The 13,956-nt window shown below is 37.4% G+C and overlaps 1 protein-coding gene across 2 annotated transcripts; it reads right to left on the bottom strand.

Moving 5' to 3' along the window:
• Positions 1–2,791: 2,791 nt before the first annotated feature.
• On the bottom strand, positions 2,792–13,559 carry LOC121408169 (GAS2-like protein pickled eggs). 2 transcript variants are annotated; one of them, XM_041599521.1, is made up of 2 exons: positions 13,171–13,559; positions 2,792–10,695 (listed from the first exon to the last, which is right to left on the bottom strand). In XM_041599521.1, exon 2 carries the CDS (start codon positions 9,456–9,458, stop codon positions 8,514–8,516), a length of 945 nt encoding a protein of 314 aa, XP_041455455.1. In that variant the 5' UTR covers positions 9,459–10,695; positions 13,171–13,559; the 3' UTR covers positions 2,792–8,513. The 2 variants fall into 2 exon arrangements, with proteins under 2 accessions (XP_041455455.1, XP_041455456.1); XM_041599522.1 differs by having other exon boundaries at positions 2,792–10,692.
• Between the last annotated feature and the right edge of the window lie 397 nt (positions 13,560–13,956).

Here is a 13,956-nt window from a genome sequence, read left to right as displayed (position 1 = left end):
TACTTTCCTGTTTCCGAGTGCTCGATAGGCCTACAACAATTTGATAAAAGCCTGGTTAGACCATGAAGTTATACCCTATGATGATTATGAATAATGGACCAGGGAACTATCTCAACAGTTTATAATACTAGAAAATACATGGGGTCTAATTATAATATTTCGCATATGAGCACAATTTTAAACATTATTGTAACCAAAATGTCTAATGGAAATTGACAAATACCACATATATGCCTACATGTATACAAAACCTCTCAGCACCGGTATTTATTGACAGAAACTACTGGTCTGGATGACAACTTAAATATATCCATCTTCCATTGAAAATTTGCGGAGAAATCAAATAGATATGTTGGAAAAGATACTATGAATGATGGTTAATTTTGAAAACTAGCCATCTGCAGACTAAAATATTCAATTCTGAAGGGGTCTCCGAGACTTGGCAGTTCAAGATTATTGTAAACAACTGCCTCAAACTGTACATCAGGAATTCACGAAAGGTTAATATTCTACACATGGTAAATAAGTAGCCTATAGATGATTTAGTATATAGAAAACGATAGGTAGAAAGTTTCTACTTCACAAACGAATGAAACAATAACGTAAACACAATGAAATCGGAGTGCATACGAGCAACGGAGTATCAATTTATTACAAAGTGTCTTATTTTCCCTTTCATAATAGTGGTTTCTAATTGGAATTCGAGTGCATGTATTTGTCAAGGTTTCGAGGAACTGCTAACGGTTTAGTAACTGCATGGGACTACAATTAATCAGTCATAATTGCCCAACGAGTTGTAAAGTCGAGGACATGCTATTACGACTTTTCAATGGACCGGTCAATATAATGGTCATGTTGGACCCCATTTAAATCAAACCACAACAATCCCAAACCTCCCCCATTAAAGCTAAAATACCCACACTACCTATGAACCCCCTTCAATTGCTGTTGGGTTCAAATCAATACACTGTTTCACACTATTGCGCATTAACAATCATCAAGCATTCTTCGTTTCCTTCCACTAATAAATCAATACAAGGAATAGCTGGTACGCAGATGACCTCCCTTTATAAATGAAACAAACTTAAATCAATTATATTTACGCACCATTACGGCACACACCTCCTTAAACTTCAATTCAAGAATAAATTACCCGCCCACGTGCCTGTATGCAGGTTCCCAAACACCTTGAATCCTAACATAATACCAAAACAATAGGTGTTTGTCATGAAAATATTTAATTTGTCTGAACTTGAAGTTTATGGTGTTGGGTAATAAGACAAATTTGGTTATAATGCAATGCATATACAAATTCATGAAAAAACAAAATGCATTATGGCCAAATTTTAATCCAGGCATCATACGATGAAAGTGAAGAAAAATAGAAAAGGGCGGCGGTGTATTTCTTTTAATTTTTGCAAAGTGTTGCATATTTCATTGCGTTTTATACTTCTATGCTGTTTCATAACTCGAATTAGGCCTTTTGTTCGCCACAAATGGAAATATTTCCACCTCCAGCCAAAATCGTGAATCACGTATATGTAATGATCATGTGCTTGAATAAAACAATAAAAGAATGGACTCAATGGTTCCGCCACGATCATGACGATCATGACGATGGAAAGTTAATTAATTTTCAATGACATGATTTAGGTTAATTAGAATTTAAAGTCGCTTGCGTTACTTTCGGGTTGCAGTGATGATGGTTGGTTAACCATGGTAAACCCACAGACATTCTGCACATATTATTATCATGTAATATTAATTATAATAAACCGGATGAGACATGATCAGAACTCCTACAAAATTCCAAGTAATTAATCAAGCGATGGAAGCGCAATACACGCCGTCTGCATGCCAATCATACTATTAGCCGAATTAGGATTACTACACGTATTCATTTTTCCAACATAATTATTATAGACCTAATAATAGCATCGCAACACCCATTCATTGAAGAAGAAAAAATGTGATTTCATTTAGTATCTAGCCTATAACTATTTCTAAAAATCAACACTGTTTACATTAACTTACATTATGACAATGGAGAGCAATGTATTAGGAATGAATACAAATCTAGACTTACAAATCCTCGCAGTTAACTCTGATACAACAGCAATGACTACAATGTGTTTTTTTTATATGTTTTATTGATTTTCAATGACTACAATGTTAATCTGATATCAGATTTCTCCTGAACACAAAAATATGTAAACATGATATTATGAGCTTAATATTATATTTATAACAATGGTTAAGGGGTCACATTATAAAAAAAAGTGAGACAAACCATGCTATTAAAGTAGGCATAATGTTCGAAATGTAAAATGAAAAAAAAAACTAAAAATATTTTAAAGAGACATCATGGTACTAGTAATGCAAATATGTGAAATGGTGACTAAAATTTGTCATATTAACTGTGGGAACATCTCCATTCGATATGCTTGGTTTCTATGGCAGATAACATGACTTTGACAATTGTATCAGAAATAGATCATTATCTAATGATGTTGCACCATCAGATATAAAATATGATATGGAAATATGGAATGCAAACAAACTGTATTAGTAGACGTGCGGTTTCCCCACGAGCCTGTGGTGTCATTCAGGTAAACAAACCAACATCAACTACTATTTTTAGTATTTACATGTATTGAGATATGATTTTGTTTATGTCAGCATAATTGATCAGTAAATATAATTTATTGGCCATTGTTATACTATTCATGATCATATAAAACAAAATAAATGCCTATCAGTATCAGACATTCATTATCATGATTATTACACGTAGACTGTGAAAAGGAGGATTCGGTAAGGATGGGTACATGGGTAAAGTCAAGGTGTGTGTTTAATCATGGACCTATTACGATAGGTCCATGGTTTAATGAAGGGGGGGGGGGGGACGGGACGCACCATAGACATCCTGAAAAACTGAATCCAGCACTGAATAGCAAAATGTGTTACAGCAACTGACAGAGTGTTAGCCATGTCAACACCCTAAAATCAACAACATGAACAATGCTGTAACATGCTTGAAATAGCTTTACACCGATTGTGTTGTTTTAACATTACGGTTTTGCATAAATACATATTCATGACTGTCTATATGACTGTCAAACATTTTTTTTTCGTTGCATTTTCACGGATCAAGAAGACAGACGTTGCTTGGTTTCGTCATCTAGTAATCGGTAGGACGGAGACTCCTTGAGATATCAAACGACTGAGAAAGGAATAGAGAACTAGAAATCGGATTATCTCAAAGAGACATCCATTGTGGGGACTGTGGGTGAAACAGATATAAGAAAATTCTAATCCGAAGCGACAATTGTCATTTCATGTCTCTCGAGTGTCGTCACAAAGGCTAAACTTTTAAGAAGCTTCATGTCTTGAGGAACGCAGTAAGCGGACCAACTTGGGTAAATCAGGAAGTAAACAGAAATTTGCTCACAAACTCCTACAGAATTATGTATAATACCATCTCAAGACCATTTTCTTTGATTGTGTTGAGCATTACTATTTCAATACCTTGTTTTCTTTTGGAATATTAATTGTATACTCGGAACTTTTATATTTCATGGCATTAGTGCATATATGTGACAAATAATGAGAGATACATTTGTCTCCGATTCCTTGATTCACGTTTTTCATAAGTCATATTCAATATTTTAAGCAATATTTCATGTGCCCCTGTGAGATAATTTGGCCAATAAATTCAGCCGTTCAGAGCAAAAGTCAAGTACACCTGGAAGACGTGTTCAATTCCCTCTACGACCCCCTGATCGTTAACAATGACCCCCTGATGTAAACGATTTTTCGCCACTTCAGCCCAAAACCATTGTTTTATTTCCATTGACAGATCGCGTACAACAATAATTAAAGAAAAATGAACAAAAGTGTAGAAAACCCGATCTCATTTCAAAAGCATTAAAAATGATGAATAACCATGATAGCAATGATACAACAGGTAGACATACTTCGTTTCGAAAACGTCAAGTTAAAATAAAAGGTCTTTTGGGTGAGACTAAAAACTCCGCACAGACGAGGACACACGTAAGCATGAATTTTCAAATTGGTTTCGACGTTTAATTTGATATGGAATATTATTCCATCAGAATGCGAGATTTACTGTGAAAATACACCTATTGTTGCTTTTATATTACAAAATAACACTTATAATATTAAAGTTTTGCTTTGGTAATCTTTTTCTTGGTCATAGCTTGATAAACATTGGTTGTTTGTGACAGTTTATACATGTCATATCATGATTCCATCAAGCATTTGGTCCACAGTCTCGCCAACAGCGAGTCAGAGCCTAGTTCATAATAGGAAATGATGTATAAATGTATTTTGAGAGACATCCAAATATATACCTGCGGATTCATGGGGGGGAGGTCGGAACAACAAAGAAACTAGTGGGGTAAATGTTTAAAATAATAATTCCATGGCAAACGACATTCGCGAGTTCATTTCTACGACGTTACCAAAGTGATGACGCCGGTGATGGATGATGATGTACTGGATTATAAATGACTGATATCAAGTGATACCTGGGCCAAAAGGTTGGGGACACATTCTTGTGACCTCATGGAGATGTGAACGACCTTGGATGCCATCATGGACCTCGTTAGGTAGTGTTAGGTAAGACTTTTCTACAAAACTTTTGTTACCCAAGGTCTCCCATCCTTCGTCCCTCTACTCCGTCTCGAGAACTTATTTTCCTCTCGTTATTTTGTATATGGAATACAATCTCGTCAAATGATATCAAAGAAAATGGTGGTGTAAGTGCCTCATATCCTGTCACAACCACACTTACAGAATCGGTCAAACCAAAGGTCTTTATAGTCAAACAGGTGTACGATCAAGGAAAATGGAAACACAAAGTCATCTTATTACAAATGTAGAACATTTTCATTGGGTACAACGTAGTTCTAAGTGTTAATCCTTTAAGGAGTGTGCAACCACCTTTTACCTCTCAGAAGTCACACCTGTCAATGTTCAGCAATATGGCTATAATGACGGACTACGGGAAAGAACTCATTATTTGAAGCCATTGAGGCGACATGGTTTCCACTTTCCAATCTGAAATAGACATACATCTGTAGGCCTATACCATAAAAAGCACCAGGATTAAGTACTGGACATGAAGCAATTAATCATTCACGTTGTTGGGGGGTTCTATGGCGGTTCGTCATAACACCTGGGATTAACTACTTCAGGTGTCAAGGAACGGGATAACCCAAGGAGCTGCCAGATCTAAGGTTGATCTGTCGCCTGTTGCCTTCCCGTGTTCTATCCCAATATCCGCTACTCAACGTCATACGAACGGCATTACCAGACCACCCAGTAAAGAACATACATTTGATTATCGAAAATAGATTTCATCGACATGGTTCTACAGTTTATTTCGATCCCCCTCCCCGTGTAACCTCTCCCTCGCCCTCGGCAAAGAACAGTATATTTTGATCAAATAACTCTGTCCGATGACCAGGCTGGGGATGTTGCTCACAAGGGCAATGGCGACATCCGCGGGCCAAACTCCTGCAGAAATCTTGGACTTATCTCTCTCTTCAACTACTGCTTGAGAAACGAGACGGGTTTGACCATGACCATTCTAAAGCACATTCACGGATGGCTGAAGTCAAGAAGTGGCTATCCCGAATCTCGAGATGTCATCGTCCTCCTTAAATTTCCACACTCCTAAAGGCTATATCAGTTACGAAGATTTGTCGTTCAGAAGGGATAGCCTATGAAGTGACCTTTTTGTCATCAAATTGAACGACAGAATTGAAATTTAATGACCGATGCTGACCTGAGCATACACAGTGAATGCTGATAATATTGCGTTGTCATTTCACTGCCAGAGTCCTTTTCCCTAAATATTTAGTCGAAATATAAGAAGCCATAGAGATTAAAATGGTAAAATGATAAATTGTACTTCCTCTGCAACCATCGTAAACTACTTGCATTGGGTAGTTTTTATCTAAAAACAATTAAATTTTGGGGGAAATGTAATTGTCATTAAAAGGGACAAACGAATTGGCCAAAATCAGACTACCAACTATTTAATTACAGAGCGGCACACTGCAAAAACATTTCAACCTTGCAAGGATGTAATTACTGTGTTCAAATAAGGTAACATTAATGGACTCGAATTTTATTTGCCTGCATCAATTAGTGGATTTTGGTCTTCATGAAAGAACGGTGTTTGCATGGCTCAGTATTGATATATAAAACTTTGCATGCAAACTTTTGTATACAACAGCCAATAATTTAGAAAAAACACCATACTATAAAATGGAACAGGAAAAACATCTTTAGATGCAAAATTTTTTCTATTCATGTGGACCTCAAGTTCAACTTCTAACCTGCAGCGAACAAAACAAAGGAATCACACTGAACAAGGGGCGACCAAAACAACCTGCTAATCGAATTAGACTTTTCCTCAAAACCACGGTAAAGAAAATCAGATAATTAAGTCAGCACGCGTCCTGGATAACAACAGTCTTTAACGGAAAGGAGTTGGCTGAAGTTCAGGTCAAGCCCTATTTCTCTGAACACTTGTTATAGAAGATATAGATCAACAAAACGAATAAAAAATGAGCCAGATTCTCAAAGTTCATTATCCTTCATAAATAAAATTTTCTTTTAAGCTATACAAAATAAAACCACGAACAAATTCTGTAATACATTATGCATCAGGTGTAGATACCCCCTTTCAGTAATTATTTCAAGATAAAGAGCTCTATTGTATTGTTCTCCGTTTCACTGATAGTTTCACTTTTTTCTACATTGTCTGCTTTGTTTGATAAATATTCCTCACTATAAGCTGATTATTTCAGCACAGAATCTATCCAATTCCAATATTTCCCGGAAAGAAAAAAAATCGAAACCTACGCCATACGCCGGTCTTAGGATATTTCAAGAACTTATTTCAAAACCACAATTTTAAGTCAATCCTTGTTTACAAGAATATTGATCATCGTTTCTTCTATGACAGGATTAACATTTCATTTTATCCTTGGTTTGTCGTGCGCATCTCACGCACCGGAATTTCTATTTGCTTTATTCTCAGATGAACCTTCGCAATTTCCCTTGAGAATTTTTTTTCCGACCATTACCTGTACGCATACGTATAAAATATATGATGAAATTACAACCGTTTAAAACGGGAAATAATAACAATATAAAATATTTGCTAGAAATAAACTCTGATATCGAGGAGAAATTGTCCTAACTGAATCTAATCGACATGAACTTTTCTAATCAGATCATGTAGACTTGGGCAACTTGAACAAGCGTGAGAATGTCTTCTGCTAGTGAATTGAAATTCCAATCAATTAATTACATTCAGTTCTGCAAATATCATGTATGGTGTCTTCTAGTCAACAAAAATTGCAATCATATCATTATCATTATAGAGGGGCAGGAGTATTCTGTTTCAGTTTTGAAATATATCCCGAGGGTGAAAAACATGCTTTAACTAGGCCATTGCCATCTGAGAAGGGCTCTTTTTTTAACAAGCATCTATGGTTGGATGGAATCAGTCCCGCTGGGAGCAGAACATACCGAGAATTTTAAAACATGAAGGTGGGGGATAAGAGTTCAGCCGAGGTCAGGGTGTTGGATGTCATCGTCGAGTGTTTGGCAGAAAATCAAATGTTTGGAGTGTGAAACTGAAAGAAAGTCTCTTACACAGTATTCCCTCTTAAGATGCTCTACTGCAACCCCATCATTGAAAAGAGAATAGATATGTTTTGATTAATACGACTTCGATGAGCAAACATGATTTGTCTTCGATTACCACAAGCCTATACTCAGTAACAAATTAATATTGATATATTCAACCACACTTACAAAAGTGACTTCCTGTTTTTATTGGGTCGAAAAGTGCATGGATTCAAAAGACAGCATTCTTGTCTTTTTAACAATATTTTCCACTTACTCTTACAATTATGATGTGAACCACGCGAATGAAAGATCTTGTCTCCCACAGAGTTAGCTACAAATAAAATAGCACACATCCATCAACTGGTGACGGTTTGCTTGTATTGTTGCACAATGTACAATGCAATGGCATTATATTAAATCGAGAGAATGAATACGGATTATATTTCAGAATTAGGTCATTTGGTTTATCTGAGATTACTTTTTATAGACCAAAATATTTAAATATTAATTTCAAGAAGAAGCTGAATCATTTTGCTTTCTACTTAAGTTACTCAGGCTATTCATATTATTTAATACAGAATTTATTTAGGAGATAAGTAGCGGGTTTGCGTTTGCAACAAAACTATAGGATCTTTCTTTATCATGTTTATGGATGATATGGATTCTGTTAGCTGCTTTTCATCAAACCACACTTTACGCATACCCTCATCTATCTGATGGCTGTTCCTATAAATTCACCGAGTGCAATAATAAGTGGAAACCATAAATTGATTACGACTTATGCATTCAATGTGTCTCTCTAGTCTTCCATCAAGATACAAAACACACCACAAGCGATAAACCTATACCATGAATGATTCAAAGGAAGATAAACATAGGAAGTTTGAATGAACTCTACTCACCAGTTCGTCCAAGGTCTTGAGTACTTCATCGTTGAGCATGATCTGTTTTGGTGGATCCCCTCCATCTTCCTGTTGGATATGATGTTTCGACAAACGCCTTGTCCTAGGTCTCACCTTTGGGACTTTTGATCCTCTCCTCTGGGGTGATGGTTCGGGTGACGAGGAACATTCCATGGGACGTCCTTCAGAATCAGCCTCGGACTCTGGTTCAGCATCGGTCGTAGTTTCCGAGCTTGGTGATGCTGGTTCTGTAGATGTAAAGGAGTCCGGTTCTGATGGCGTGCCGGCTTCGAGCTCCCTGTCGATCTCCTGTTCGAGTTGTACGAGCATCGGGACGGGCATGCCGATGGGACCACCTCGACGAGCAACCTCAAGGAGACAGAGAATAAAACTCTTGTCATTCTTCCTCAAGACAAGATCATCCGATTCAAACAAGAGAACCTCATTAATCCTCAGGGAATGCCGACACCAATGGATGAAGTTACTGATGTTGTCCCTGGCAAGGAACGTTCCTGCTTTGGCATCGATTTTATATCGTAAATCGTCATGTTTGACGAAGATTCCCTGGACGAACTCAACGTCGTCCTCGTCGGGAAAGTTTCTTAATCGATAGGCAATTGCTTCACGACGGACTTTGTTGGCATGCTGGCAAAGAAGAGCACCATTTTCCAATCTGTCAAAGAAAGACTCTGGTAGGATCTCCAGATCGTACATGTTACTGAGCCACTCGGCAAGGTCCTCTCGCATCGCGTAGAGGTATTCATCTTTGGTTCTGAAAGGCTTCAGGGATGCACCTTCCCAGGTTGAGTTGTACCTGTCATCGTAAGGATTGTCGTACCGGGCACGCTCGTCGTGCAATGTCTGTAAACCGTCCATGGCTACCATCGAGAATTCGGGTTTTTATCATCGATCACCGAAGAAAAATAACCAAAATATCATTTTCATTATCCTATAGCCGCAACTGAAAACAATGCCCAAACATGATGCGCGGTATAGAACTGCAGCAGATGTTGATTATTCGATGTTGTTGCCTTTTGTGTGAGAAAGTTGGATCCTGCATTCACGGTTTCGGTCTTACTCACACTCTGCCTGCTGAACACATCACCACATATCTCCAAGAAGGTCGAGAAAATTCAGAAATGATAACACCAGACGTGACAAAGTTTGCTCTGCTAAAGTCCAAAGAACACAATTATGACCATGAACGTCAGCCTAGGACTCCAGTAGCCGTCTCATCAATTTAGAAACTGGTCGTATGTATTTAACCTTGTTCAGCCCTCGGTCGACATATATACACGTGTTGGCAAAACACCATTTATATTCCCATCGATCCACAAGCAAAGACGGTTTAATCAATAATTCCCAGTTGGTACGACGAAATTCACGAACAGCGAAAACGATCACGAAAAATCTTAAATGAAAAAAACAAAACCACGTCCAAGTTTATAACTTAGTTGTTAATTTGGCCCCGAACGTGCTGTCATGTGAAGCAAAATATAACATGAGTGCTGATTACTTGCTGGTTTGAAGCATTACTGTCGATGATTTACTTCCAGTTTTTTTTTTCGTTCTGAATGATTTCAGAAACACACAAAAGATCCAAAACACAAAAGATAGCTGCCCACAAATATGCAAGATTTATTCCCGTTTGTGAGTGGCTAAAGATGACAAGGTTTTGTAGGTACCACGCTAGAGTGATCACTTGTTTGCGTTCGAGTGGGCACCCTTCCAGAAGAACTTACAAAGAAACACTGTCAATAAAAGCAGCGCCGGTTGCGTGCGCCGCTGTAATTGAAAAAAAAACTGAACAAGAGATTATCAGCTTCAAAAGGACTTTAAGTTTCAATTAAAGCTACCAATACGATTACAGTGGTTGTCCTATTGGTCAAAAGAAATCCAGCTTTGAGTCACGACTGTATACCCCGAGTCTGGATGCTTGAATGACTGCGAGAGAATGGGAGGTTGAACTTGGGACTCCTCTGTCGTCATGGAGAGACATGGCTATATGGGCGGAGCTTAAAGACGCCGGGTTGGTTGTCAAGACAATGCCCTACTTTTCTTCTTCTTTTCTTAACTCTGGGAATTCGTCAGGTGATTCCTTCGGTGGATAGAGGGGTTGCTTCTGGGAGGTAAGAAAAACCAAACGAAAAATGAGATAGGACGAGATATTCTGACAAATAATGAGCAATGAAAGAAAATACCCACATACCTTGCAAAACAGTCGCTTTAAATGAAATTTGATAGGCGTAAGGACTAATGTGAAAATATAGCCAGACAATTCATATATCAACAGAGAGAACAAAATCTAAATAAATTTGGTTTTATGCACATTATACTGTCGCGTTTTAATTAACATTCAATAAAAAATTAATATTGATTTACCCAGTGTATTTAATATAGGAAACATCACATACTAAGCCTGGTTCACTTTACCGAACCTGCCGAAAAAGCTTACATGAATTCAAACAAATCCATCTCTAAATGAATCCAATGGAATACAGTTATTGTTTTCTGTTCTACTTGGTACACGATGTTTGATTTTAAAAAAAGAGATCTTTTTCATGCAAATCTAAACTGAGGACCATATGCAAGGGATTATTTTCGAATAACAACAGATTTCACTAAATTTACAACAATGTGACTCATAAGCATACTGGTAAATTAATGCAAATTGAAAACACATTTTCATAGGAGTGTCATCCATAGGTAAGCCTATATCACAAGTATTAATAAACGGAGTTATCGATTTCAATTAGACTTTTTGATTCATTAAATTTTGTCCCCTGTTTCCGTGCATCTCAATCGGAAACATCTGTAGAATTTCGAAAATAAGTGAATATCTGCATTGTTCGTTTGCTATTAAACATGATTTTAATTGCGTTGATATTTTCCTTAACCATGTTTATAATATTCTCCAGAATTTCCCATCTTGATCTACTCAGGGAATGGTTAATGACATTTACAATTCCCTGATTAATGGATTCAGGCCTGATTTAAAATTCTTATCTACTTTCGAAAATATTCATAAAAGATGCATTGGAGAAAGTTTCCCAGGTAAGTATTTTTTTTCCTTAAAATTTAAAGAAAAAGAATTGTTCGAGGAGACTTTTATTTCTCCTCGAGTTACCCCCCAAAAATAATAATGATAATAATAAATAAATAAATAAAATAAAAATATGACCTACGAGATTACGAGAATCGGTGAAAGATGATACACTGAATATTAAAAAGATTTTTTTTTTGAGGGGTGCCCCATACGCTATGTCTGACCCCCTCAAAATTTGTGATTCCTTACGTTACTGTATATATATATATATATATACCCAAAGTGACCTTATCGGCTAAGAAAACGTATGTAGTAATTGACACTGATGCATTTTATTAAACCCTATGACCATTCGTATATTGATGAGCAAAATGATACAAGCTGACCATTGACCGATATATTGATAGATTGGCGTGATGAAAACTCTATAAGAAAGGGCATCATCTCAGGTGGTCCACAAAATTGTTGAGGGAGAGACAGTCATTGGCAAATTGTGGAGAAGTGATGAGGGGAAAGGGGAAGAAGAAGAAGAGAAAAATATGAACAAAACAAGAACGACAACACGAAGAAGAGTAACAAGAAAAAAGGGGGTAAGATAGAAGTATGAAGATGAAGAAGAAAAAGGAGGAGAAATGAGGAGGGGGACATTGAGACCCGAAAGAAGAAAACGGGAAAAGGAGGGAGAGGGAGTAAGTGATTGGAAGGAGAGAGGGAAGAGACAAACAAAAGTCAAAAGAAAGTCTAAAGAAACAAGTAAAATATACAAAGGCAGGGAAGGAAGGAAAGAAAGAGAAGGAGGCTCTAGACGTGAGAGACTTTCAGACCCCCATTGGTGAGCAATCCCTCATTTGAATTTGGAAGTCACCTCGAAAATTAATTGGAATCAATTAGAGGCAACACAGCTATACGAGACGGTCGGCGGGATATACATGCCTTAAAGCTTATTGTACAAATAATGTTTTCATTTCCAGCTGGGATAGTGCCAAATTATTACAATTTATACCAATGCTTGCCAGTTGCGTCATAATTATTCTTGATATCTGCATGCTAATTAAAAGCCTTAGGTGGTCAAATCTATACATGCTGTGTGTTTTAATGAAATGATTCACTTGTTCCTGTATGTTACAATAAAATTAATTCATGTTTTATAATCAATCTAAATAGGACAATCAAGTCTAGCCATAATGTACTACAAATAATAACTACTTTAAATGTACAATAGAGTTACACATAGCCGGCAGCTCATTAGGTAATGAAAATGTAAGAACAAACTATGATCCGATATCAGAAGTTGTATAGTCTAGGTCCATGTTCAAACAATACTTAACAGAAGTTATAGCTCTATAAATTTTCACATAAAAGCCAAATAAAGTCATGCGAGGAAAGCATTCATTTACTAAAGGAGCGGGGAAACACAATCAGATTGTGTTGGTTTTATAATATTCGATACAACTGGTGGTTTCTAATTTGATGTTGACACGCAACAACATTTTACACCATTAACCTTTATACAAAAAAGAAGGCTCATCCATGAAATTGTCATCTTCTTACCCTTTAAATCGTAATTCCATTGAGAACGATACAGGTATTTCCTTGTACGAAGCTTGGGCGTGCGACCCCGGGGTCACGCCGGCCGGTTATCCTGTCAGCGACTGTCTACATGCAACCAAGGTTCCCAGAGTATGATCTACAATCCAAGTGTATTCCCATTTTGGATGTGTGTTTCTCCAGTATGATGTCGTTTAGGCCTACCAGTGATGGCGAATTGTAGGCAAGTGAAGATAACTATCCCGGTCCAACCAGTTCACATCGGACCTTTGGGGACACTCCCCAAAGCGGCAAAAAACAAGTTTTCACCATACGGTGTTTGAATGATCCTACACCTACGTAATTCCCAATGTCCGAACTACTGTGATATAGTCTGCTGACCACTAAAGGTAGCAGACAACATACACACGACCCAACCCAAAGAACGAGTTTCACTTTCGTGTTCAAACAACACACCTATGAGGGCGCTCTACAATTTACAATGCTGCTGACATTGGAGTTGCTGTGGCCGAGTGGTCTAAGGCGCCTGGCTAGCTGTACACGGAAAGTCCGGAGTTTGATCCCGGCCGCGGCACCTATACTATGCCCGTGAGCAAGGCATTTAATCTACAATGCTCTTTTATCCTGCTTTCAAATAAATGGAAATGTTATATGCATTATTGCTAACTAGGCACATGCACTTGTTTAAAAAAAAGACATTGGATTGATTAGTTCTCGAGGAAACAATCAATCGATCGATTTATGATCTATATTCTAAGCCAATATATCTATTCAATTTCATACTTGTTT

This window comes from Lytechinus variegatus, chromosome 2, assembly GCF_018143015.1.
Source record: "Lytechinus variegatus isolate NC3 chromosome 2, Lvar_3.0, whole genome shotgun sequence".
Classification (NCBI taxonomy): Eukaryota; Metazoa; Echinodermata; class Echinoidea; order Temnopleuroida; family Toxopneustidae; genus Lytechinus; species Lytechinus variegatus.
This window is presented reverse-complemented; position numbering and strand designations above follow the sequence as displayed.